Below are 26,812 nucleotides of genomic sequence, written 5' to 3' on the forward strand. Positions count from 1 at the left end.
GGTCGCCTGCCAGCGGGACACCCCGGACCGTCCCCACCGGGGGCATGTCCAGGCATCACGTCCGCCTGGGGCCTCCGGGCCACCTACTGTCTCCCGCTGCCCACTGCAACCACAGGGCCCCAAGGCAGGGACACGGGGACATAGGGACAGGGGGACGGGGGCTCTCACTCACCCTCCTGGGCCCTGCTCCAGGCCACAGTCAGACCCGGCAGCGCACACCTGCCCTCGCGCCCTCACCCACCCGTTCCCAGCCGTGCTCCCTGATCACTCATTCATTCACTCCTCAGTCACTCACACACTCATTCATTCGTTTTCCTCCTTCACCCGTTCTCTCCTCGCTCACTGGTTCACTCTGCCGTGGGTTCCCCGGTGGACCCCTCACGGACGCGCCCACAGGAGGCTGTGACCCTCCTCAGCCCCCAAGGCCTCTCCCACAGCCTGAGCTCATGCCCGCGGCTCCCCCCCACACACACACCGGTTCCCACGGCACTGACCCCTGGGTGCCACACTCGCGACCTCAGGGCAGGGCTCCGGGCCCACCGAGGGGGACCTGCCAGGTAGCCTGAGTCTCGAGGCCACCCCTGACCTGGATCCCTCCCAAAGCCCACCCAGATCCCCACACTGGGACCCCTCCCCAAAGCTCACCCAGACCCACCCCTGCCCCAGGCCTCCTCCCAAAGCCCACCCAGATGCCCCTACCCTGGAACCCCAGTCCCATGACACCTCCCCAAAACCCACCTAGACCTCCCTGTCCCAGGACCCCTCCCGAAAGCCCACCCGGACCCCCCTGCTTCGGGACCCAAAGCCCACTGCCTACGCACAAGCACCTGCCAGCCAGCACCCCCAGGGACACCCAGGGAATCACACCCCCAATCTCGGAAGGGCCCCACAGCGTTCCAGAGAGGAAGGGAGGAGAAAGGGGGCGCCCTCCTTGGCACCTTGGGACGACAGGGCAGGGGCGGCCCCTCCTGCCCCTTCCCCCAACCCTGGGTCTCAGCTCAGGGGTGCAGTCTCCCCACCATATGTGCGCACGTGTGCCGTGCTCGAGCAGAACCACAGTTACTGTACACACATGTGTACCGGCCTGCACACATATGCCCCATCCAGCACACACGTGTACAAGTCTAAAGAAACGCACATGGTGTATACCCACACACACGTACGACAGGCACATCATGCGTGTTGAGTGTGTGTGCATGGCCTAACCCTGCGCACGTGTAGAGCACACACACTCACACACACACAGCACAGGTGAGCACGGGGCGAGCCCTGGACGCGGCCACCAGCTCCTCCTCAGGGGCGCGGGGGCTGGGCGCGTGGGCCCGTCGGACGTCAGCCCGTGTCCGCCCCAGTGCCCGGGGCCAGCGGAGGCAGCTAATGCGGCTCGAGCCCAGCCACAATGAAATTACGTCGCCCGGGAAGGGACAGTCCCGGGCTGACGAGCGTCTCCGGACAGAATGGGAGAAGCCAAGAAAAAAGATCGTTTCCTGGCCCGACCCCGGAGGGGGACGCAGGGGGCGGGGGCTGCGTCGTCCCCTCTATAAAAGGACGTGCCGGAAATCTGGGTCACCTCTGCTCCAGACGGCGCCGCCACCCCGAGGCTCAGCGTGAGTAACAGGGCGCTGGGCCGCGATCCGGGGAGAGGGCGGCCAGGGCGTCCAGCAGCCGAGGCTGGGGTGTCCAGGAGTAGGGGGCCGGGGCGTCCAGCAGCTGGGTGCTGGCCTCGGTTCCTCCCCTAGGCGTGGGACTCCTAGCTAACCAGCAGAGGGGTGGGCACCCTGGGGTGTGCGTGCAGGCCTACCCCCGCCCTGCCCTGCCTTTCTCCTGTCTCTGAGTGTCCCCACTGCAGGGGTGCAGAGGTGACCCTCCCCCACTCTCCCTCTCCCTCTCCCCCCTCTCTGCGTCCTCCTCTCTTTCACCTCCCCCTCCCCCTTCAGCAGTGCCTCCACCCCCTGGATCTGGGCCCCCCCACGGGTCCCCCCACCCGGCATCTGAGGCCGGAGGGCACAGAGTGACTCCGGCGGGAGCAGGGGGCACTGAGCCGAGACTCCCCAGGAGACGAGCCTGGGCCCGGCGGGGCCCCCAGAGCTGCAGGTGTGGGTGGTGCCCGGGGAAGGGGCGCTCCTGGCGGGGACACCACCCAGCAGGGGGACAGAGTGGTCCTGACACCCCAGCTCGCCCCGAGCCTGCTGCAGACTCAGCCCCGCACGCCTGCTGGCACTGCACACAGACCGCTCACGTGCACACGCATGCAAACCACAGCTCATGTGCACACACGCCTGGACAGTCACACAGGCTTCCACAAGCGCACATCTGTGTGTGCACGGCCAGACCCGCACACACGCGCCCGACACTCACAGGCCCTCCGTGTGCCCGGCCAGGCCGCCCCGCAGAGCCGTCGAGGATGAAGGTGCTGCCGGCCGCTCTCCTCTGCTTGCTGCTGCTGGGCCTGGCGCTGGGGGGGGCCGTGAGCCGGGGACCCCCGCGCTCCATGGAGGTCCACGGTGAGTGTCCAGCCTCTTGGGCGCCTCTGGGGCTGTCCCAGGGCCTCCTTCCGAGGGGGCGGGGGGTGGACCCCCGATCAGTGGACCCGCCTCCTTCCCTCCACAGCCCCCGACATCGATGCCACCTGGTACAGGGGCCGCGGGATCCGGCCCGTGGGACGCTTCGGCCGCAGGAGACACGCCCCGGGCCGCAGCACCCAGCTGGCACCGCGGAGGAGATGGGTCATCCCTGGCCTGGAGGGGGGCAGCATGGCCCCCTAGGGCACTGAGGGCCCCGCCCAGCCCCACCTCCCTCCCCCAATAAAGCATCTGCCTCTCAGGGGTGCACGTGTGTCTGTGTCTACATGTTGTGCATGTGTGTACCCATGTGTGTGTCTGTGTGCATGTGCCCGTGTGTGCATCTGTACCATGTGTGTGCACGTCTGTGTGCATGTGTGTGCCTGTGTGAGTCTGTGCCATGTGCATGTGTGTGTGCCTGTGTCCATGTGTGTACCCACATGTGTGTCTGTGTGCGTGTGCCTGTGTGTGCATCTGTGCTGTGTGTGTGAACGTCTGTGGGCATGTGTGTGCCTGTGTGTGTGCGTCCGTGCCATGTGCATTTGTGTACGTTCCTGTGTTCATGTGTGTACCCACGTGTGCATCTGTGCCGTGTGTGCGTGTCTGTGTCCATGTGCATGTGTGTGAGTGTGTCCGTGTGGTGTGTGCACGTGTTTGTATGTCCCTGTGCATACAATGAAATGCTCGACCATGCTTGCACACCGTGTTTACATATGCCCACACCTGTACACGTACACGCACCCGCCACCCCCTGAGGTGGAGGGCCTGAGAAACGGGAACGGAAGCCAAGATTGCGGGAAAAACACAGGACGCGACTGTCGGGGCCGCTAGCGCCACCTGGTGTCCAGGGCTGAGCTCAGCTCCCAAGGCACCAGGCCCGCGCCCCTCAGGCCAGGGGTGTGTGCAGACACGCAACTTCAGTGCCCGAGGGCCCCCTCAGAGCGCTGAGACCCCCCAGACTCACCCCTGCCCGAGAAGGGCCTTGTGGGGTGGGGGGGTTCAGAAGCTGCCATGAGACGGGCCCAAGTGCCCCGGGCTGGTGGGTGCCAGGGCTGCCCCTGGGCTCCCGGGGGAACACGCACATTTCCAGGGCGACCCGTCACAACAGGTCAGCACACACTCAGCGGCCGCTTGTGGGACGAGCTCAGAGTGCCCCCAGACATGGGCAGTGGGTCCCAGAGGCAGCAAGGGGTTCAGGACAGTGGCCTCAGCTGGTGGGGGACAGGGTGTGGCCTTGAGCTCTGAGTCCAGGGGGTCGCAGGGCCTGGGAAGGGCCGTGTCCACAGGTTGCGCCGGGCAGGACATGCCCTCCTGGGCTGGGCCCGGGGCAGGTCGGGGTGTTAGGGGCACCGCGCCCCAGGAAGAAGCCACATTCTCGTCCACACAGAGCCTGGTGGTGGGCCCACGAGGCCGGGGGGACAGGCCGGCCCCTCTCCGGGCGCTGTCCTAGCGGGCGCAGCACTGCCGGGCAGGGCGTCCGTCCAGGGGCAGCCGTGCGTCCCCCCGGGGCCCCGCGTCCTCCTTCTGCTGCTCCCTCCGTAGTAGCTCCTGCGCTGTGGGGGTGGGCTTCAGGGGGAGAAGCCCCCGCCTCCCCCCAGGGACCCCAGGCGAGCCCGACCGAGGTTAGGGGGTCCCAGGAAGCGGAGAAGAGCCAGACGGGGCAGGGGGACCCCACTCCCCCCATAGGATGGGCCAGGGGACCCCACTCACCCACAGCACTGAAGAGCTCGGCGACGCCGTTGCCCCGCAGGGCCGAGGCCTCGGAGAACAGCAGCCCCTGGCTCTCGGCCAGCCCCTGCCCCTCCTGCGGGCCGGCCCAACCTTCACCAGCGCCCAGCACGGCCCCTCCCCTGCCCAGGGCCAGGGTCCTGGGCGGGTCCCCTACCCTTTCCGGCTCCTTGGGCTGAAGTGGCCGTGGCCTCTAGGTGGGACCCCGAGAGGCAGCACGCCCGCACCCAAACCCAAACCCTCTCCTGTTTCTAGCTGCCCCTGAGGGACAGGAAGGAGAGACAGAGGGTCCCGGCCCCCATGGGCCCCCCAAACTCGCCTCTAAGTGTTCATCCACCCCACCCTGCCTCCTTCTCTGCCCTCACCCCCAAATTCTGAGTTCCTGCAGCCTCTGCTCAGTTCCTCGGAGACACACACACACACACACACACACACACACACACACCCTTGTACACACTCACACCTACACCGACCTACACTCACACACACTCACACCTACACACACCAACACACATACACTCACCTACACACACCTATATATACCTACACAGTCACATCTACACTCAGACCTGCACACCCCCAGTCCCACACTCTCCTGCCGCAGAGCCCGTGTCCCGCCCACACGTTCCCGTAGGCTGGGCCGCGTGTCTGTCCCCTGAGCAGGTGAGGTGCTGGAGCCTGCGGACCCCTGCGGGCCGCCCACTGCTGACCCTGAGAGGCCGGGCCCCTCACTCGGGTGGGGCATGCGTGGTGTGTCCACACAGAAGAGGGACGCGTGTGGCGGCATGCAGGGCCCGGAGCGTGGCCCACCTGCACAGTCACCTCCCGCTCGGGGCCGAGGTCCGCCTTGTTGCCCACCAGCATGACCAGCACGTCCTCGGGGCCCGTCTCCTGCCGCAGCTCCTGCAGCCAGCGCCGGGCCTGCTCCAGCGAGTCCTGGGCACAGCGCAGGGTCAGCCCTACTGCCCAGTGGGCTGGGGGCTCACGGTGGACCTGGAGGCGGGGCCAGGGCCAGGGGCAGACCCAGGGACTGGCTGTGGGTGGACCCCGGAGCCCTGGTTTCCGACATCCTTTCCTGCTGAGCCCCAAAGCCTCCCTCCTGGCCGCCCCAGGACCTCAGGGGACAGTCCGGGAAGAGCTGGAGCCCCAAACCCCGACCCTAGGCACTGTGTCCACACCCTAGGTGGCCGGTACTGCCCTGCGCCCCACACCCCCAGGGTCCTGCACCACTCCATCCTCTCCCACAAGGCCAGTCCCCCTTGAGCCTCCTCCTGGAAGCCCTCCTTGCTGCCCCCGGGTCTGGTGGGAGGCCCCCGAGCCTCACCTTCCGGGCGACGTCATACACCAGCACCGCTGCGTGGGCGCCCCGGAAGTACAGGCGGCAGACGCTGTGGTACTTCTCCTGGCCCGCCGTGTCCCAGATCTCCAGCCTGACAGCCGCGGGGCCCACCGCCAGCTCCTTGGTGAGGAAAGCGCCTGAAAGGGGGGCGCAGAGGCTCAGGGGGCCGGCCTGCTGGGGCGTGGTGGAGTCGGGGACCAGGAAGCCCAGGCGGCAGGGTGTCGAGGGCCGGGCATGGGGGGGCATCAGGGCCGGGGCCCACGGGTGTCAGAGCTCCAGCAGCTCACGCAGGTGCTCCAAGAGAATCAGACAGAGCTCCTGCCCGGGAGCTGCCCTCGCCCCCTGGGCCCGTCCCCCAGCCCCGCTGTGGCCCTGCGGCTCCCTCGCCGGGACCTGACAGGGGGCCTAGTGGCGTCCCCACTCTCTGGGCTCCAGCACCCACAGTCTGTGCACTATGGAAGGCCCCGACCCAAGGCCCCTCATGCCAGGGATCGTGGGCGGCCACAGGCACTGGGGCATGAGGGGGGCCTGGGCGGGGCCGTGGGCGGGGCCGTGGTTTCTGGGCGGGGCCTGGGCAGGGCTGAGGTCGTGGGGCGGGGCCTGGGCGGGGCCGTGACTCCTGGGCGGGGTCTGGGCGGGAGCTGGGCAGGGCTGAGGGCCTGGGGCGGGGCCTGGGCGGGGCCGTGGGTGGAGCCGTGAATCCTGGGCGGGGCCTGGGCGGGGCTGAGGGCCTGGGGCGGGGCCTGGGCGGGGCCGTGACTCCTGGGCGGGGTCTGGGCGGGAGCTGGGCAGGGCTGAGGGCCTGGGGCGGGGCCTGGGCGGGGCCGTGACTCCTGGGCGGGGTCTGGGCGGGGCCGTGACTCCTGGGCGGGGTCTGGGCGGGAGCTGGGCAGGGCTGAGGGCCTGGGGCGTGGTCTGGGCGGGGCCGTGAATCCTGGGCGGGGCCTGGGCGCGGTCGGGGGGCGGGGTCGAGGGGGCGGGGCCAGGGGCGGGGCCGTGGGCCAGACTGTGGGTGGGCCCATGTGCTGGGCCTGGGTGAGGCAGTGGGCAGTGCCTGGGCAGTGCCTGGGTCGGGGCAGAGCAGAGCCTGCCAGGGTGGGTGGGGCGTGGGCAGGAACTGGGCGAGGCCATGGGCGGGAACGGGCCAGGGCATGGGCGTGGCAGTGGGCGGGGCTGTAATTGGGGTTGTGGGCGGGGCCGTGGGCGAAACCTGGCGGGGCCATGGGCCAGACTGGGTGAGACACGTGTGCTGGGCCTGGGTGGGACAGTGGGCGGTGCCTGGGTGGGATGTGGGTGGGGCGTGGGAAGGGACTGGGCGGGGCCGTGGGCGGGGCATGGGTGGATCGTGGCGGGGACTGGGCGCCGACGCGGGGTGTTGGGCATGGGTGGGCCGTGGGCAGGGCCTGGGCAGGGGCCGTGGGCAGGGCCCTGGGCCCGACCGTGGATGTGCTGGGCCCGGGTGGTGACCCCGCACTGCTCCGCGTGGGCGCGCCTGGGCTGCCACCGCTGGAAGATTCTGGCAAACAGTCACTCGCGGGCATTCACCTGCTCAAGGTCCCTGGGCGTGCCCTGCCCCTCCTCCCCCTCCCCAGGCCGTGGCCACGAGCTGCCCGGCCAGCCGCGGGGTTTCGGAGGCTGAGCCCGAGGACACGGAGGGCACGAGCCCAGCCGTCCCCCTGGTCTCTGCATCTCGGGCACCCTGGGAAGCTGGAGCCCCCAGCCGACGCCTGGACCTCCTCTGTGCCCCGCTCCTCGGGTGGGGGTCCGCCGAGAAGCTGGGCGCTGCCCCCCAGTGAAGGACGGAGCGAAGGAGGAGTGAGGGAGGGAGGGAGTGAGGGAGTGAAGGGATGGAGGGGGGAGGCGATAAAGGAGCAGGCAGGAAGGATGAAGGATGGAGGAGTAGGGGTGGAGGAGGGAGGGAGGAGGGAGGAGTGAGTGAAGGGCTGAGTGACTGACTCAGAGCTGCAGCTCCCTGGAGGGGAAGTTCTTCCCACCGTGGTCGTGTCCCCAGGCGCCCGGGGGGGACGTGGAGGGGCACAGCCCAGTGGTGCCCGGAAGCCCCTGTGGGAGCCAGGCGCAGCCCCTCCTCCTGCTCCCCGTGCAGGGAAACTGAGTCGGGGCAGAGCAGAGCCTGCCAGGGCGGGTGCCGGCGAGCGGCGCGGAGTCTCCAGGGCGCGGTCACACCCAGCGGACGGCCCGTCCCACCGGCCCCGCTGCCTGCCAGCCCCCCGCACCCACAGGGACCCCCGGCCGCCACACTCACAGCCCACGGTGGGCAGGATGCTGCGGAAGTCGTTCCTCACGTAGCGCAGCGCCAGGCTGGACTTGCCCACCGACTCGCTTCCCAGGAGCACCAGCTTGAAGACGTGGGGCCCGGCCGGCGGCCCCATGACCTGCGGGACAGCGGGGTCACCCCAGGCCGGGCTGCTCCACGCACACCTTTGCCTCGCCGGGCCGGGCCAGGTGCCAGCCCTGAAGCAGCACGGGGCCTGGGGCCATGGGGGAAGCAGTGCTCCAAGAGCACCGAGGCCCAGGCCAGAGTCTGCGCCCAGCACTGGCCCGGGGACTCGGGGGAAGATTACAGTCCCGGTCTAAATCAGCAACTGAGCTAAGTACCCCAGAGCTAGGTACCCACAGAGCTAAGTACCCACAGAGCTAGGTAACCATGGAGCTAAGTACCCATGGAGCTAAGTACCCACAGACCTAGGTACCTACAGACCTAGGTACCCACAGAGCTAAGTACTCATAGAGATAAGTACCCACGTGGCTAAGTACTCACAGAGCTAAGTACCCACAGACCTAGGTACCTACAGACTTAGGTACCCACAGAGCTAAGTACTCATAGAGATAAGTACCCACGTGGCTAAGTACTCACAGAGCTAAGTACCCACAGACCTAGGTACCTACAGACCTAGGTACCCACAGAGCTAAGTACTCATAGAGATAAGTACCCACGTGGCTAAGTACTCACAGAGCTAAGTACCCACAGACCTAGGTACCTACAGAGTTAGGTACCCACAGAGCTAAGTACTCTAGAGATAAGTACCCACATGGCTAAGTACTCACAGAGCTAAGTACCCACAGACCTAGGTACCCACAGAGCTAAGTACCCACTGAGCTAAGTTCCCACAGAGCTAGGTACCCACAGAGTTAAGTACCCACAGAGCTAGGTACCCATGGAGCTAAGTACCCACAGACCTAGGTACCTACAGAGCTAAGTACTCTATAGATAAGTACCCACATGACTAAGTACTCACAGCGCTAAGTACCCACAGACCTAGGTACCTACAGAGCTAGGTACCCACAGGGCTAGATGCCGACAGAGCTAGGTAACCCCAGAGCTAAGTACTCACAGAGATAAGTACCCACATGGCTAAGTACTCAGAGCTAAGTACCCACAGAGCCAGATGCCCACAGAGCTAGGTGCCCACCGAAGTAGATGCCCACAGAGCTAAGTACCAACAGAGCTAGTACCCATGGAGCTAGAGGAGGAAGGAAGGACAGGAGGCTGGGAGGGCTGGATGATGGGTGGCGGATGGAGGATGAACGGAGGATGATACATGATCTGTGGGGCACGGGGAAAGGAGGGACAAAGGCTGGGGACAGAGAAAGGACGAAGGGGACGTGGAGGCTGGACTGACAGATACAAACAGAGGGAAGAATGGATGGAGGAAGGACGGGCGGGTGGATGGGGGTGGATGGACCAGGATGGAGGGACGGACGATAAGCGACAGATGGAGGATGGAAGGACGGACGGGGTGGATGGGGTGTGGGTGGGTGGAGGACGGACGGGGAGCAGAGGAGGGACGGAGGATGGAGGGATGGAGGGCGGGTCGGTGGATGAGAAGCAGATGGGGGGAGAGTGGGTGAAGGGAGGAGGGGCTGGCTGGACGGGGGATGGGTAGAAGATGGGAAGGGTGGAGGGAGGAGGGGTGAGGGGCAGGTGGGGGAGGAGGAAGGCTGGTGATGGGTGGGAGGAGTGGGACATGGGTGCTGGGACGCTCAGGCCAAGGGGGCGACTTAGACATCGGGGATTTGAAACTCAGAACCGCCTGGGACCCGGTGCACTCGCTCTCCCTCAGTCCCAGCAGCTCGGGAGCACAGTGGGGAGGGCGGGGAGGGCGGGCCCTGTCCCACCCACCCAGGCTCCATCCCTAGCATCACATGTGGCCAACGGGAGTGACCCTGAGCAGGAGCCTGGCGACACCCTGAGCACCATGGCTGTGGGCCCCACCCAATATGAGCATGGACCGTTGGAGCTCCCTGTACTGCCCTGTGGCCATCTGGTACGTATCTAAGGCCCCTGCTGACACGAGACCATTCCTGAGCCCCCAGAAAGCGAGGGCGAGGGTCCTGCCCACGCGAGTCCCCCTGCTGCTCGTGTCAGACTCCCCCAGGAGAAGCAAACCTTGGCCCAGAGCCTACTGGACGGGATGCAGGGGCAGGGATGGAGAGGGCCCAGCGGCTCCTGGTGAAACCCCGCTCTCCCCACTGGACCCAGGACAGCCTCACGCCCCCTCCCCCCCCCCCCCCCCCCCCCCCCCGCATCCAGCAGCCTCTCCGCTGCCAAGAGGGTCTCCAGGCTTTCCCAGAGAGCCGGAACATCAGCCTGGAGGCGGGACCACGCCCTGCATGTCAGGAAAGAACAAACAGGATCCGCTCTGTGCTGTGTGAGAGGAACCAGTGTCCACGCCCAGGTGACCCCTCGCCCTGCTCTTAGCTGACTGGGCGGGGCCTGGGGTCACCTGCCAGGGGACATGCCTCTGCCACCCATCAGCACCCTTTGCACCCTCAACTCTGCCCTCAGTGCTTGGAGGGAGCCTTGTGCTGAGGGGACATGGTGGAGGGTCTGGGGGCACATCAGAGGTCCCGCCCTCCCTGGCGGCCACACAGCAGGTCCCCCTCCAGCTCACCTGGTGGTCAGGGTGTGCACCTGCCCCCGCCTCCACCTGCCTAGTTCTCCCTCGAGCACCTGAGTCGGCTGAGACAGTCCTGGGGGCACCTCCTCCCGCCCCCATCTCTCCCAGGGCCTAGACAGACCCCAAGGCCCCAGGAAAGTGGCTCCTTCCAGAAGCTTCCCAGCCACAGGGTCCCCAGAAGGAATCCCAGGTTTCCATCCTCACTTTGCCCACTGGGTCACGGGCACACACATACATGCGCACAGACATGGACACACAAACACATAGAGAGTCACAGACACAGCATGCAGGCACACGGACACACACTGACATGGACACACACAGGTATTTCTGACACACACACACACAGACACATGGCCATGAACACACAGACACATGGCCATGGACACACAGACATGCTCAGATGTGAATGCACACAGACACACACAGAGACACTCATGCAGATGTAAACACACAGAAACTCACAGACACTCACCGACAAGGACGCAGACACGCACAGACACAGAGACACTCACACAGATGTAAACGCACACACAGACACACACACAGACACACACGGAGACACTCAAGTAGGTGTAAATACACAGACACACACACACAGCTATACACAGACACACATGGAGACACTCATGCAGATGTAAACACACAGACACACAGAGACAAGGATGCAGACACACACAGACACACACGAAGACACTCATGTAGATGTAAACACACAGACACACACACAGACACTCATAAACAAGCAGGTAGACACACGCGGACACACACACACGGAGACACTCACATAGATCTAAACACACAGACACACATGGAGACACTCACACAGATGTAAACACATACAGACACTCTCAGACAAGCACACAGACACACACACAGCTACACACAGACATACATGGAGACACGTAGATGCGTAGATGTAAACACACACACAGGCACTCGCAGACACTCACATAGGTGTAAACACACACAGACACACACACACACAGACACTCACGGACAAGCAGGCAGACACACTCAGTACACACAGACACACTCGGAGACACTCGCATAGTGCAATGACACAGACACGGTGTGCTGTGTGTATGTGACTCACCTGTTCCCAGGCCTGGTGGCCCTGCCGTCCCCTGGGTCCCGGTGGTTCCTGCACGGCCGCTGGGTGTGGCTGCAGGCTTGGCTGGAGGCGGGGCCGCCCAGCCCCGGGTCAGGCTGGGGACAAGGTCCAGCGGGTCACGTGACCCAGTGGGGCCACCCCAAGGGCGTCCTGGAGCTGGTCCTCCTAGTGTCCCCCACTGACCCTGCTGTGTCGGCTGCAGCCTCGGGGTGTCATCGGGGAAGCAGCTGCTCTGGGACCCAGACCTGCCCCGGCCTACTCTGCAGTCAGGGCCCCAGGCCAGGCCACCCGGGGGTGGACTTCCCGCTGACCTTTGACCCCAGGACTTCCCACTGAGCTTTGACCTCCCCCCCACACACACACACAGGCGACCAGGGGAGGCGGGACTTCCTGCTCTCTCCCCTCTGAGCACACCCAGGGCACCAAGGAGCCTGGCTAGTTCGAGTGGGCACAGCCGCTTGAGCGGTGTTGTTGGGGACATGCACGTGAGGGGTCACTCACGAGCCTGGCCCTGGGCTGGAAGCCCCAAGACGACCAGATTTCCCTGCCCTTGGGCTCTGGTCTGGGCAGGCGACCTGGCTGCCCCCAGGCGGCTGCTGCAGGGTCCCGCCTCCCTGGGGGCTCACTGGGTTTCTCCCCACTTGCCCCCCACGAGAAGCCAGGGCCGGGGTGGACATCACTGTTTGCCTGTGGCCCGGGTGGGTCCAGTTCTGACCCTGAATAGTTCTGGGGTGCAGCCACTTTGGCCCCCTGAGCTGACCAACCTCAGGCCTGGCCCCGGGGTCTGCGGGCCAGGCCCCCACCTGCTCTGCTCACCAGACCCCAGGCTGGAGTGGGGCCCTCAAAGGCTCTGGGGGCATGAGGGGGCGGCCAGGACACTGAGCAGGGGGTCACCAGAGCAGAGGTGGGGACCCCAGGAAACCCACCGCCCACCCCTAAAGGTCGGGGAAGGGAGGCGTCGTCATGGTGTGAGGCAGGGCCCTGGAGTGTCCTGGCCCGCGGGGGAGGCCGGGGGGGCCAGAGGCCAGGGCAGGACACGGGTGCAGGAACAGTGGCTGCTGTGACCAGCCAGCAAGCAGAGACAGGGAGCCAGAGGGGCACCCCCGGGTCAGTCACAGCCACTGGGAGCAGGGGACACGTGGGAGCCAAGCCCCCCGCAGATGCAGCCCGCAGGAGGATGGCAGGACCCATAGACCCTCGGGGCGCAGCTCTCACTGGGACAAAGCAAAGGACAAGGACAGACCAGATGTTCTGGGACCTGTGCCCTGGGCTGCGGAGCTAGGGTGGGGGTCCGGTAGAGAGGGGCGGGGGTCCTAGAACTAGGGGCGCGGGTCCCAGAGATGGGGGTGTCCGGAGCTAGGGGCAGGGGTCCCAGGGCTAGGATGGGGGCCCCGGAGCTAGGCGTGGGGGCCCAGAGTTAGAGGCGGGGGTCCCGGAGCTAGGGCTGGGCCTGGGTCTGCGTAGCCCTCACACCTGTCCCCTGTGCCCGAGCCTCAGTGCAGCCTCAGCCGCACGGCCCTGCCAGCCGCCTGCGTCTCCCAGTCCGGGCCCTGCGTGCGGGTCGGACTCTCTCTGGAGTCAGAACCCCCCTGTGCGCCCCCACCCTTCGCTGTCGTAGGACCCTGCTCTGTCGCCCTGCCCTGACCTCGGATCTCAGGAGCTTGTCCCTTCGTCACACGCCCCAGCTTCCTGTTCCAGGCCAGCAGGAGAGGCACCTTCTAGAACCTTTACAGCCCTTGACTAAGTCAGGCCGCCGGCACCACCTGCCCGCTCCTTGTTCCTGATGAGGGCAGGCCCACCTGCCCTCTCCTTGGCCCTGATGAGGTCAGGCCCACCCGTGTTCTCCTCGACTCAGTCCTCAGGCGCTGCTCTGTGTCAGGGGGAACAGCCGTGTGGCCCAGCCCCGGGCACTCCCCAGTGGAGGGGCAGTAGGCTGACCAAGAGCCTGGACCGTAGGAGGCAGGAGGCTCTGGTGGGGGCCGGAAATGCCCCAACTTCCTCCCGGGGCGTCTCCCGGGCCCCTCTGGGGAGACGCGGGTTTGGAGCTGGTCGTTCCCGGCCCTGTCTCCGGCCCTGCAGCCATGGCCTTGGCCAGGGCACTGGCCGCATCCCCCACCACCTGACCTTTGTCCCCTCCACCCGCGGCCTGTCCCTTTCTGAGGTCTCAGAAGCCGCCTCCCAGCCTCAGCCCCACGTCCCCCGCGGCCCCCAGAGGCACGAAGCCCCTTTGGAGGAGCGTGGCCGCTGATCCCTGTGGGAGGTGCTGACCTTCGGAGCGTCCAGACCAAGCGGGCTGGATAGGAGCAGCTGGACAGGAGCGGGCTGGACAGGAGCGAGCTGGACAGGTGCGGGTGCCGTGGCCTCGCTTATCTCGGTGGAAAAGTCCCGGGATCTCTGAGCTGCAGGCAGGCCGGCCCGGGCCAGGGCGTGGTGCGTGGCCACTGGCCAGCCGAAGGAGGAACGGCGGGTGCCTGAGGGGCAGGAGCCCACATGCCCTGGGAAGCACCGAGGGGGCGGAGGCCACGTGTGCGCATTCTGGCCAGGGGGGAGTGGCCCCCACCCCGCACCACCGGAGCCCAGACTGAGGAGAGTGAGCACCGGACGGAGAGCATGCAGGGACGGGACCGGCCATTGTTCCCGGGGGGTGAGCGGGACAGAACTTTCCAGAACTCCCGCAGGGCTGCTGGGCCCAGGGCGTGTCTTGGAGTCTGGTCCCGAGAACTGGGGTCTCTGCCCTTCCCAGCCCTTCCGGACTGTGCATGGCCCTGCCTCAGGGCCCTGGGGTCCGGGCCCACAGGGCATTTCCTCAGCACAGTGGCGGGCAGGGGTCACGCTCAAGGGAGACCCGCAGGGACCCGGGTGCAGGGCTGTCCCCCGCCCTGAGGGCTCCTGCCTGCTGACCCTGGGGTACCACAGCCCTGGGCCTCCCATGGTGGCCGGGAGGCAGGAGCTCAGCCCCCACCCCCACCCCATGCCCCCCACTCCAGTCCTGCTTTAAGGGGACTCAGGGGGGGTCTCCAGCCCCGAGGCTTCCCAATGCAGCCGCGACCTGATGCCTGGGGGCCGCATGGGGACAGTGCTGGACGGGGTCGGGGTGTCCGGAGGGGCGTGTTTTGCCCCCTCTGGGGCTCTTCGCATCTGTACAATGGGCCAACACCTCACCCGACATGCTGAGTTCTGCCTGAGTTCAGGGACCCCACAGGCTGCTGCCCAGAGCTGCCCGGACTGACAGACGGACGGACAGATGGACAGCCTCACACCCGCTGGCACCCACAGGCTGAAGATAGGGAAGCGGCCGTGAGCTCACTGCAGAGTGGGGGTTGCCGTGGCCGTGTGGGTCGGGTGAGGTGGGGGGGCAGTGAGAAGTCTCCAGAACCTTCCAGGCGGCGAGGAGGGCGTGGTGGGGGGGATGCATTTCCTGTTCTCCTCCAGAGAATGTTGGAAAACACTGTAGGGAACTACGGAGACCCACCAGAAAATTCCAAAATTCATTCTGTTGCAGTAGGCCCAGCCCCAAAGGTGATGGAGGAGGAGGAGGAGGAGGAGGGGGTGGGGGAGGGGGAGGAGAGGGAGGAGACGGACAGACAGACGGGACCATGCGCTCGGCCTGAGCCTAAGGCGACAGGGACAGACACGGGGACCCACGCCCCTCACTGTGCTCTGCCTGGGGTAAGCGCCTTCCCGAGACCGCGGGGTTGGCTGGTGGGGCTGTCGGAGGGCCCCGGGTTGGGCCCTGAGCGCGCCCCTCTGTCTGCTTCTCCGTGTCTGGTCCTGTGCCAGCCGGGGTCCCCGAGGGGCGCGGGTCTCCGTTCTGCCACGGCTCTCGCCCCCTCGACGTTCCCCCAGCGGCTGGGCGCGGAGGGGCTTGTGTCCTGCCAAACTGCTCCCGGGGGACCTGCTTTGTTTGCACAAGGGCCTTTGCCGAGGGCTTGGGAGTGACCCCAGAGCAGAGAGCCGCTGGCCCCGGCCTGGCGCCTGCTGCCGGAGTCCCGGGGCTGGAGGCGGCACGTCTGCTCTCGGGGTGTGCTGGCCTCGCCGTCCGGACCCCCCAAGTCTCTGCAGGGTCTTAGTCCCCGGGAGCGGCCCCAAGGAGTCCCGGGAGCAGAGGGCAGAGGGCCAGGGCGGGTGCCTGGTGGTGGGCAGGGCAGGGCCCGCAGTGCCAGGGCTCTCCTGTGGGCAGGGTGGAGGCGAGGAGCGCAGGGCAGGGCTTGGGTCTTCGCTCCCGCCAAGTGGAAAGTGTTGGCAGAGAGACGCCAGCCTGCTGGGGCCGGGTTCAAGGAGCCGCTGCCTCAGAAGGCGCCTGGCGGGGCTGGGGACCCACTGCGGGCCCAGCAAGGGGCCCTGCACCCCAAGGGCAAGGGAGTGGAGCCCACGTGCCCCAGCCCGGAGCTGGTCGTGCTCAGAGCAGGCCGCAGGCAGGTGGTCACCACGACGGGCACCCCACGCCTGGGGGTCTCAGCGCTTCTCTGTCAAGCCTGAGAGCCTTTGGGCAGCCCCCCGTGCTGTGACCCCGCGACACTGCCAGGTGGGCTGTCAGGCACGCGGCTGCTGGGTCTTTGCTGGCCGGAGACCACGGGGGGTTCCTGCTGGGGGTGCCCAAGGGGGTCCAGGTTTGGAAGATGCAGGATCAGGCCCTGAGATATTAGGGGCCGTGGGGGGTTCCTGGCCCCACGAGAGGCGAGAACAGACTCAGGGGCCCCCACTTACCCACTGACTGTGGGACAGGCTCTTGGCCCGACCCAACCCAACAGGGACAGTCAGCAGTGCTGGGCTCTGGCTAAGGCTCCCCGGGGCCGTGTCCGGAGTCAGGAGGGTCGGGCCAGGAGCTGGGGGGCAGGGGTGCTGCCCAGACCTGGCACTGGCAGCCTCCCTGGACCCTGGGCCAGGCAGGGTGGGCAGTGTGAGGGTCCGGCTCCTCAAGAGGTTGGTGCAGGGGATGAGGGGTGAGCCCAGTCTGGCCGCGGGTGGCTCTCCCCACTCACGCTGCTCCCCACTCCGTGTCCCGGGCTGTCGCGAGGCCGTGGGTGCGGCCCTGGCTGGGGTGTGGGTGTGTGTCCCGAACTTGAAGCCTGTGGACCCCGCACCTTTGGGAGTTGGCTGGGGAAGCTTCTAGAATGGCAGCCACCCACGCACGTGCTCGCATGCACACACATGCACACGCATGAGCACACATGCCCATAGGTGCACAGTGTGTGTGCATGTGTGTGTGGTCCCCCACGGGGACCCCGCCTGCCCCGGGCCCTGCTCTCGGGGTTTCTCATCCCACCTCCCCCGTGGCTGGGCCCTGTCCCGGGGGCTCCTGCCGGGATGCTGGCCTGCAGGTGCATGTCTCCTTAGTGTCCGCGTGGCTGGCCGCCGCCCACTGACGTGAAATTCCTCGGGTAGGTTCCGGCTTCTCAGAACTGCGGGGCTGGTCTCTGGGCCCAGAGCCGAGCCAGGATTTCACACGAACGTTTCCCTCTGAGACAGTCTCGGTCCCGGTCCCTCTGGGGGCCCGGAGGAGCTGTTCTGTCCTGGAGGGGACAGGGACGGCTATGGGGGTCTGCCCAGAATCCTGGGAGAGTCCCCAACCCTGAGTCTCTGTGGGGCCACTGCCCCTGGAGAGGCACCGTGGTGGCCTTGGCAGGACAGAGCCCAGCCCCCAGCCTGAGGTGGGGAAGAGCCGGGCAGCGAGTGACCGGTCCGCCCTGCTCAGCCTGGCTCCTGGTTCTGTGCTCAGGGGTCACTCCTGGTGGTCCTGGGGACCACGTGGGGCTGGCACAGGCTGCCGTGTGCAGGGCCAGCGCCCTCCCGGCTGCCCAGTGTCCGGCTCCTGTCCAAGCCTTAGAACACCGCGGTTGGGGACTGAACCCGGAGCCCCCAGAAGCGTGTCCAATAGCCCCCGCGTCCCTCTGGGGGATGGTGGCTGGACTTCTGTGGCTTAGCTGACCCCGACCTGCGTCCTGAGACCCCAAGTCCGGAACACACAGGGGCCTGCATGGAGTCCCCTTTCTCGATGCTGTGCTAAACCCACGCCCCCGCGCCCTCGGGTCTCCGTGTCCGTGTCTCTGTGTCCGTGTCTCCGTGTCCCAGGAGCGGGGACTCAGCTTCCTGCGTCCGAGGGCGCGGCTGCCTGGCGGCCTCCAGGGGGCGCCTCCCCCTGCGCGCGTGGTCAGGCTCCCAGTGGACATGGGTCTGCCGGCACCGGGAGGGCAGTGTGGGGATGCCAAGAGACAGTCTGCGCGCTCTTGCTCAGAGGACGTGACCTTGAGTGCGGACTGAGTCTGGAGGGGAGACGGTGAAGCCCCCGGCCCCCTGAGCTCTGCAGGAAGCACGTCAGGGCTGGGGGAGGGTCAGCCCCCCGCGTGCTGCCCGCATTCACAGTGGCCTCAGCAGGGCAGGGCTGCCCGGCACAGCCATGGCCTTCAGACTGGAAGCTGGTTCTGGTGGCCGCACCGGGGGAGCCCCAGCTCACGTCCACCCTCTGCCCTTTGCTGTGTTGTCCTGGGGGGCAGATGGACAATCCTCACTGGGTGGGGGGACCCCCTCTCTCGGACCCCCGCGGATGCCGGCCAGGTCTCTGCAGTCGGAACTCTGTCTGCTGGGTCACAACCTCGCACCTGAGGGCCTGGGGCTGGGGTGACAGGGACGGCCACGCTGCCTCTGGGGGGAAAGGCCCACCTGGCCTTGGCTTCTCCGCTCTGCCCGCGGCTCTGATGGCACAAGGGGCATCTCGACAGCCCCAGGGGCATCCCGAGTCCTACATGTGGAGTGTGCGGGCCTGTGAGTTTGTGTCTTGTGTGAGCAGGTAAGTTTGTGAGTGTGTGTGAATGTGTGACTGTGTATCTGTGTGAGAGTGGGTGAGTGTGTGTGTGTCTGTGTGTGAGTCTGTGAGTGGCTGAGTGTGCGTGAGCATGTCAGTGTGCATCTGTGAGTGTGTGTTTGCGTGTGTGAGCCTGTAAATGTGTGTCTGTGTGTGAGCAGGTGAGTGTGCATCTGTGTGAATGAGTGAGTGCAATGTGAGTGTGTGAGTGTGAGCATGTGTGTGGGAGTGTGTGAGCCTGTGAGTGTGTATGTCAGTGTGTGTGTGTGAGTGGGAGAGTTGTGGGTGTGTGTGGGAGTGAGTGGCTGAGTGTGAGTGAGCATATCAGTGTGCATGTGTGAGTGGGTGAGTGTGAATGTGTGAGTTGTGTGGGAGCATGTGAGTGTGGCTGCATGTGAGTGAATGTGTGTGTGAGCATGTGAGAGTGAGTGTGTGAGTGTGCCTGTGAGCATGGGAGTATGTATGTGTCACTGTGAATGTGAACGTTAGAGCATGTGTGTGCAAGTGTGTGAGTGTGTGAGCGCGGGGGAGTGTGTGAGTATGTGGGTGTGCACGTGAGTGAGTGCCTGAGTGTGCATGTGTGAGCGTGTGAGTGAGTGAGCGCTTGTGTGTGCGTGTGTGAGCTTGTGAGGGCACACGTGTGTGCATGTGAGTGTGTGAACCTGAGTGTCGTGTGTCGTACGTGTGACTGAGTGTTATGTGAGTGTGCGTGTGTGAGTGTGAGTGTGAGTGTACGTGAGCTGCGGATGTGCTGGGCGTGAGCGTGAGGAGACTGTGACAGCACGAGAGTGGGTGATGGGTGAGTGTCTGCAGGTGTGTGTGCTTGCTGTGTGCAAGAGTGAGCGGGTGTGTCCCTGGGAGAGAGTGCGTGTCTGGGGCCCGGATCTCGGCGAGCGGGTGGGCGTGTGAGGGCCGAGCCGAGGGTCTTGTGCAGGAAGGGCCTCCCCTCGCCGGCCTCTGCGGAGGGGCCTGTTTCGGGGTTACTGAACCAGGCGAACGTCGAAAGAATCTGGAGGGAGAAAGGAGCGAGGGAGAGACAGACGCGGAGTTCCGCCAAGCGCCCCCGAGGCTCAGTGCTCTGCCGTCCGGCCGCCCAAGGTTCCCGGGGCAGGAAACACGGAGAAGCCGCGGGGACGCGGGGGAGCACCGCGGGAGGACGCGGGAGGAGTTCTGCGCTCCTTCGCGGGGCCCCGGCCCGGGGAGCTGGCGCGGGAGGGAGAACTCGTGGGCCGATTCCATTCCAAAGTGAAAATCTGAACAGCAGCTGGGGATGACTCAGGCCTCGCGGGAAACCATTCCAGGAAACTGGCTCTTCTTTCTGGAATCTTCCTCAGTCATTCAGGGGCCCAAGGCACCTACCACCCCCTGCCCCGTCCCCACCAGAGCTCCTGCGGGCTCGCCAGGTGCACCGAGGCGCTGTGTGCCTGTGTGTGTGTGTGTGTGTGCATGTGCCTGTGTGTGAATGCACGTGTGCGTGTCTGTGTGCATGTGTGTGTACATACATGTTTGTACATACGTGTGTGCATGTCTGTGTGCATATATGTGTGCGCGTGTGTGTGTGAGCCAGGGGCCAGTGAGGTGCGAAAGGGCCAAGCTGAGTCTTGACCAGAGGCACCGGCTCTGGGCAGCTGAGTCCAGGCCTGGGGAGCCTCTGCCCAGCAGGGCTGGCGTGGCGTGAGGAGCCGGAGCCGGACGCCAGCTGCACGCGGCCACGGCCATGCCCGCCCCGCAGGACCCGACGGTCCCAGCCTCCTCCCCGGGTGGCAGCGGCCCTTTCCCAAGGCCCAGACAGACACGAGACAAAGGAGCGGGTGGGGCGCAGCCAGACAGCCGGGGGCGCCTTGTGGGGGGCGGGGGGCTCTTGAGCCCGAGTGCTGGCTCAGCTCCCGCTGTCAAGGGCCCCGAGGGAGTGAGCACCGTCCGGGAGCAGCAAGGAGTGGGGGGTGCAGGCCGAGGACGCCAGCGTGGCCGCGCTGAAGGTCTGGCCTTGCTTGGAAGTGATTCCTCGTGTGCGGGGGTCTTTGTAAACCAGGTTTCCGGGCGTGGAGCTGAAGGCGCCTTCGAGCAGACTTCTCGGAAACTCATTTCTCGCGCTCGAAGAATCGCTCTGGGGGGTGTCTGCGGAGATGAATGAACAGAGCATCCAGGAAGGTGCCCTGCGGCAGGAAGGGCCCTGGAAAAGGCTCCGACCCTGTCAGGGTGAGGCCCACTGAGCAGAGAGTCGCGGGGTCCCTGGCGGCCGAGCTGACTAAAGGAGCACCCCCCAGCCCGGGGACAGAGGAGTGGCTGAGACTGGTCCTGTGGGTGTGGGCAGCTCCAGTTCCCCCTTCCAGCTCTGAATCAAATCCTTTGGGGGTCCTGGGGGCTCCCCAGGGCTCTGGATGTAAGTCAGTGCCTTGTTTCACCGTGTGTGGGGCAGACCACCTGGGCAGCTTCCCAGCTATGGGGCAGCCACGGACCAGGAGGAGGGGTGACCGCGTCCTTCCCACAGGGGCCACCAAACATCTCTCTTCTCTCTCCGGGGTCAGCCTGGGTGTCCACAGGGACAGCTTGGCATCTTTTATTAATTGGAATGGACATAATTTCCTGTGGTGTCCGGGTTCTCCTGGGCACGGTCAACAGCAGAACTGATTTAATGGCAAAGAGAGTGCCAGGGAGTGTCCATCCGCCCGGTCAGGGTCCAGCACAGGGCAGGGCAGCGTGGGGAGCCCCTGAGGCCCCCAGCAGGATGGGGCGCAGGCCTTCCTGGGCACACCCCCAAGGGGAGCCTCTGGCCTCTCCACCCACTGCCCAGGGAGGCTCTTCCTCCGGAGATGGAACACGGCCACATACACTTTGAGCCAGCTAGGAGTCCTTGCCTTGGAGGATGGTTGGAGCGAGGATGCCCGAGAGAGGCCTGGGTCTCCTTCCCTCCCCGTCCACACCTTACGGTGCTTCAGGGAGGCTAGGGAGTGAATCGGCCGTTCCTCCACGGAGCAGACCCCCGGGCTAGCTGGGGAGTGCCCTGGGCACCAGCCTGGCCTGGGCACGGGGACGCCGTGAGACCACAGTGCCGTGCGCGGGGGAACGCCCTGGGTGTCGCGTCCATCTGTCGGAGACACACACTCTCATCCCACAGGTCGAGCAGAGGGCCTGTGCCTGGCAGCTCTGCTGGGCGTCCTCAGAAGGAAACGCTTCTCAGGGACCCTGGGAGCACAGGCAGCGAGACCCTGGGCATCTCTCCTGAGCTGTGTCAGCGAGGGTCCTCGATCCATTCCGTTGTCATCATCACCGTCATTGTTAGTGTCTTCATGCTGGGCCCCACCTGGCGGTGCTCAGGGCCTTCTCCTGCTTCTGCGTCCCGGCTCACACCTCGTGGGACTCAGGGGACCACAAGGGACGCTGGGAATCCATCCCAGCTTGGCCAAGTGCAGAGCAGTGCCCTGCCCACTGGACTACCTTTCTGGCCCTCCGCTTCCTCAGTTCTGGCTTCGTTTCCTCTTTCCCAGCAGCTCACTCGGACCCCCTCCCTCATGGCCAGGCCACGGGGTGGGATGCCCCCTGCTCTGCGCGGACACGGGCTGGAGGATTTCGTGGCCCAGCCACGGGGCTGGGTGTTGGCTCTCTGCCCGGGTCGCCCTGTGCTCAGGGTGCTTTGCTCTCCTCCACGGTCCCAACGCGCCCATCCCCTGCAGGCCAAGGCCGCTCTGCTGATGGGACAGACGATGCCCCCCGGGTGCTGGACAGGGTGTGGGGGAGACTGAGGTTGGAGCCGGGGGACTGCAGGCCCCGTCCCAAGCAGACACCCCTGCTCGCGCCTCGCGTTCTCTGGAGACTCTCATGCCGCTATGTTCGCTGCTGGTGATTCTCCTTTCCAAATGTTACTCTGGAACAGGCGCCAAATGTGTGCCACATAAAAGCTTACATGTGCTCCAAAAGCCTCAACTGCCTCAGTTTCCCCTTGGAGCTCTTAAACGCCCTCACGTTCAGCCGGCCCCTCCGAAGGTGATACCTCTGATCATTCCTACTAATCCACGGTGCTCCCGACAGGATAGTGGCCAGACCCTCAGCCACGGGAGGCGGCATCTCCTGTTCCCTTCTCGGGGCCGTAGGACACAGCACAGAGAAGCGACCGAACTCCCCTCAGAAACGGGCCAGCGTCCGGTTCCACTGGGCAGTGCTGCGACCGTCAGCACTGTTCTGTGTCCATCCCTGATGGCCCGGCTGCTCCGGTTTCGTGAATAAGGGGACACTGCGATCCGCTGTGGGCTGTCTTTTGTGGCTCACCGTGGGCCAGAAAGTTCACCCGTGTGCTGGAACATGTCAGGATTTTTCCTCAAGGGTGAACACGTGCCCTAATATGGACACACTGCTGGGCACACCCCACACTCTTCAGCCAGAGAACGGACACTTCTGCTGTCCACGGAAGATGGACGTTTATGCGGTGGCTCCGGGGCCTATGGTCTCCCTCCCCAGTCCTGATGTTTGTTACTAGGGATACCTACCCTGGTGGTTGCTGAGTTATGTGGCAGCCGGGTCCCCTGGTGTTCAGTGGGGCTGCCCCACTCCACTGTGGACCCCCCAGCAGCCCACAGCAGTTTGATTTCTCTGCGTCCTCTCCCCTGCTCAGCCCGTCATGTCCTGTCCCGGGGACCGTGGCCGTCTCCCTGGGTGGGGCGGGTAACTGCACGTTGGCTCTGTCCCCGTTCCTGAGATGAAGCCGTTCAGTGTCTCCCACAGGCCTCTGTGTCTTTGGAGAAAAACACTTTTCATTTCTGCAGCGATGCCTTAGCTGAGCCCTCTAGAGTCGACCAGTCGTCTTAAAGTCAGATTGTTTAGGGGGTCAGAGACCTGGTACAGGAGTCAGACGCTTGCCTTGCCCGTGGCCAAGCCGGGTTCGATCCCTGAGCCCCTCCGGTCCCCTGAGCCCACCAGGACTGGTGCCCCGGCAGGAGGGTGGCCGAGCCGAGTAAGCCCTGTGCCTGCCGGGGTGGCCCCAAACCAAACCCAGAATCAGACTATTTTGTTGCTGGGTCACAGGGGGCGTCTGGGCGGATGTGAGGCTTCCTTGGCGCGGGGTCTGCGGCATCCCCCCTCTCCGACACTGCCTCCTTTGCGGGCGTTCCCTTGCGCGAGCCCCCTCTCTTCTTCATGACCTGTGATGTGCTAGCGACTTTGGAGTCCCTACGGAGCCCAGTGGCAGCGAGCGGCCCTCTTGGGCTTTATTCTTGGCCTATAGTCCAGGCTTTTGAGGACCTTTGATGGCTGTGACGGTTCGATCCAACCCGTGTCTTTTCTGTGTGGGTTCCCGGTTTTTGTCTCCGAGTCTGTGCAATCTCCCCGTCGGCTTCCGTCCAGGGGCGTCTCTCGGGCTCTCTCCTGCCCCCGCGGCCTCGGCCCGTCTGAGTCCAGCTCCGGCCTCTGCTCACTGCGGGCTCCGAGTCGCTTGTTTGATTTTCTTCCTGACAGTTTCCACGAGGCTCTGAGCTCCTGGGGCTGAGGCTGGCAAGAGAGACTCTTCCTATTTTGCTCCCACATTGCTGGGGAGGAAACAGGGGCTCAGGGCCCTGGAGTCCCGTCCCGGGCGGGCACGTTGGTGGGGCAGGGGGTGCGGTGGCCCCAGTGGGGGTTGGACCACCCCAGCGCTGACGGCTCTGCCTGCTTCTCTCCCCAGGTCCCTTCCCTCCGAGCTGCAGCCATGAGGTGTCAGCGGTGCTGGCCAGCCACGGCCCTGTTCTGCCTCCTCCTCACAGGCGTCCCCCCCGCGCGGGCCCAGCAGGGGCCAGAAGGTAAGAAGGAGCCGCCAGGCTCTGGCCCGCCCGGTCCCGGGCTATGGGAGGCGTGTTGGTCCCCACGACTTGGGGCCTTGTCTGGACAGTGGCGAGAGTGGAACGTTTGTGCTGAAAATGTTTCACCCTCCCCAGGGCTCTCTGGGGGCCTGACGCAGGGCAGGGCCTGCAGGCGCCACGGAACGGGGGTCCCAGCTCAGGGCAGCCCCACCGCCCAGGCGCAGGAGGATGCGTGTCCGGGTGACAGAGTTGCAGAAACATGAACCTTTACAGAGTCCGCCCTGGGCTCTACAGGGAGGTTCTGGCGGGCCCGCTGGCCGGTGCTGGCCAGGCGTGGGCAGTGAGCCTGCCTTGCACGTCAGAGCAAGACCTGCCTCCCGCTTCCTGCCCGGTGAGCAGACGCTTCTCTGCAGCTCTCAGACATGGGGCATGGGGGTCTCGCCTCTGGGGGTGTGTTTCTGGGGGGGTCTCTGAGCAGACAGACAACCTGGGCCCGGCCAGGCGCACTGAGGGACAGCGTGTCCACCTCGATCCCCGGCCCTGTCCCAGAGGGTCCCTGCTTCTGAGAGATGGACGTGGGGGAGCTTCTTCTCCAGCCAGAATTGGGGGCATGGCTGTCCCAGCCTTGGGCCAAGGGTCCTCAGAGTTCTGCCGCCCAGCCCCAAGCTCAGGATGAGAATCTGACCTGACGGCTATGATTCGGGCCGACGGACTCTGGGTCCGAGCAGGTGGGCTTGGGTGTGCTGAGGGTGACTAAGGGGCGTGTTTGGGTCGAAGGACTCCGGGAATGAGTTCTCGGTCCTATGGGAGCCGCCTGATGCCCGGGTGGGGCCACGCGCCATGCTCCCGCCCGCCAGGTAAGTCCGTCCGTGCGCCTGGACGCAGGTGGGGCCAGAGACGTCCAGGGCGTAGCGGGGGAGGCCGGAGCCGGAGAGCCTGAAACCGTCGTCTCTCTTTGAAGCTGCGGGCAGCGGCGTGGCGGCCGATGTAGTTTTCCTGGTGGATCCGGCCTGGAGCGTGGGGAAGGAGCACTTCCGGCTGGTCCTCGAGTTTCTCTGTGACGTGGTGCGGGCCTTGGCCGCGGGCCCGCAGGACTTCCGCTTTGCCCTGGTCCAGTTCGACGGCAACCCCCAAACCGAGTTCCTGTTGAACACCTACCGCTCCCCGCAAGAAGTCCTGTCCCACCTCTCCAACCTGTCCTACACGGGGGGCCGCGGCCCGGCCCCCGACGGCGTGGAGAGTGCGGTGCGGGCCCATCTGTCGCGGGCGGCCGGGAGCCGGGCCACCGACGGGGTCCCACAGCTGATCCTGGTTCTGGGCGGCAGTCAGGGCCTGCCCTCTGCCGGGCTCCTGTCGGCCGATGCCGGCAAGGGCACCTTGGCCGGGTCGGCACTGTCACCACTCAGAATGCGCGTGTCCCGCCTAGAGAACCTGATGGCCTTCCCCGGGCTGGTGGGCGACTTGGTGTCCTGGGTGTGAGCCGTGGTGGCTCTGCAGGAGGCCCCAAGAGACCTCATTAGTAATGCCCCCGCACCCTGCTGTCCTGCTGTGCTGCGGACAGACGCCATCACCTTTAAAACAAAGGTTTGGCTCTTCCCTGCCCCTCCGAGAGGGACCCGGCACGTCTGCCGAGACCTGAGCTCTGATATCCCCGTGCCGGGGCCCCAGTTCCCTCCACACCTTTCACTTCCTGAGAAAAAGAACTGTCAGGGCCTGAGAGATGGCACAGCAGTGGGGAGCCCTCCCGGGCTCCATCCTGGCACCACACAGGGTCCCCCGAGCTCACTGGGAGTAAGCCTTGAGCACCGCTAGGTGGGGCCCCAAAACCAAAAAGTGAGAACGAAAAACAAGTTTAGGACAATGCAAGGCTGCACGCAAACCTGGCCCCCATGGGAGATACAGGGGGGCTGGTAGCAGCACCCCCAAAACACGCAGATGGTGACCCCCAAAACAAATAGACGGTGACCCCAAAAACATGCAGACGGTGATCTGCCTAACATGACAGGAGAGGAAAATGCTTAGAAAGCAGACGGATGGCGCCCAGAAGGAGAGAGCGTTTGCGCCCCTGGGCAGGCCCTGCTGGCCCCACCGGGGAGCCTGAGACTCAGTAGGACTTTGCCCCAAGTCGTGGGCAGAGCTGGGTCTCGCCCAGGCAGGCAGCCAACCATGGGGGCTCTGGGCCTCGCCTCTCCCTCCAAGGGTCTCACAGTGTTGCCGGGACCCCCTGCGGCCGCCCAGGGCTGACCACATGCCCTCCGGCCAATGTTGTGTCCAGGCCATGGGCTGCCAAGTCCTTTAACCGCTGAGGCCAGCAGCCGTTTCCCGCGTGGAGTGCCCACAGACACACAGAGGTGACTGTCCTCTGGCCAGGCCTCGGCACTGCCCACCATACAGTGAGGGCAGGAGACAGGCTGGGCGGCCGCTGGACAGCTGACCGGCATTTCCTGGGGGTGTGCAGGGCGGGGGCACAGCCGGGGCCCGGAGGAGACTTGGGCCTTCTGAGACAGGGACATAGTGGGGGGACGTGGTGTCTCCGTAGTGGATGGCCTCGGCATCCCCACGAGCAGGGAGGCCTCTAGAA

General features: G+C 65.5%; 2 protein-coding genes across 3 annotated transcripts in view; one reads left to right on the forward strand and one right to left on the reverse strand.

Annotated features, from left to right (window-relative positions):
- Positions 1-3,266: 3,266 nt before the first annotated feature.
- RAB17 (RAB17, member RAS oncogene family) lies at positions 3,267-14,022 on the reverse strand. Of its 2 annotated transcripts, none has more exons than XM_056108318.1 (6): positions 11,644-11,886; positions 7,892-8,021; positions 5,614-5,765; positions 5,100-5,225; positions 4,272-4,365; positions 3,267-4,109 (listed from the first exon to the last, which is right to left on the reverse strand). In XM_056108318.1, exons 2-6 carry the CDS (start codon positions 8,016-8,018, stop codon positions 3,769-3,771), a joined length of 840 nt encoding a protein of 279 aa, XP_055964293.1. In that variant the 5' UTR covers positions 8,019-8,021; positions 11,644-11,886; the 3' UTR covers positions 3,267-3,768. The 2 variants fall into 2 exon arrangements, with proteins under 2 accessions (XP_055964293.1, XP_055964294.1); XM_056108319.1 differs by lacking the exon at positions 11,644-11,886 and adding an exon at positions 13,930-14,022 and having other exon boundaries at positions 3,883-4,114.
- Positions 13,902-26,812, forward strand: part of LOC130017610 (collagen alpha-3(VI) chain-like) — a 42,434-nt gene continuing 29,523 nt past the window's right edge. The window contains exons 1-2 of the mRNA XM_056108300.1: positions 13,902-14,006; positions 24,117-24,231. Coding sequence (XP_055964275.1) covers positions 24,141-24,231 — 91 coding nt within the window. The 5' untranslated portion in view covers positions 13,902-14,006; positions 24,117-24,140. The remainder of the gene's footprint in view (positions 14,007-24,116; positions 24,232-26,812) is intronic.

Source organism: Sorex fumeus, unplaced genomic scaffold, assembly GCF_029834395.1.
Source record: "Sorex fumeus unplaced genomic scaffold, SorFum_2.1 ptg000207l, whole genome shotgun sequence".
Classification (NCBI taxonomy): Eukaryota; Metazoa; Chordata; class Mammalia; order Eulipotyphla; family Soricidae; genus Sorex; species Sorex fumeus.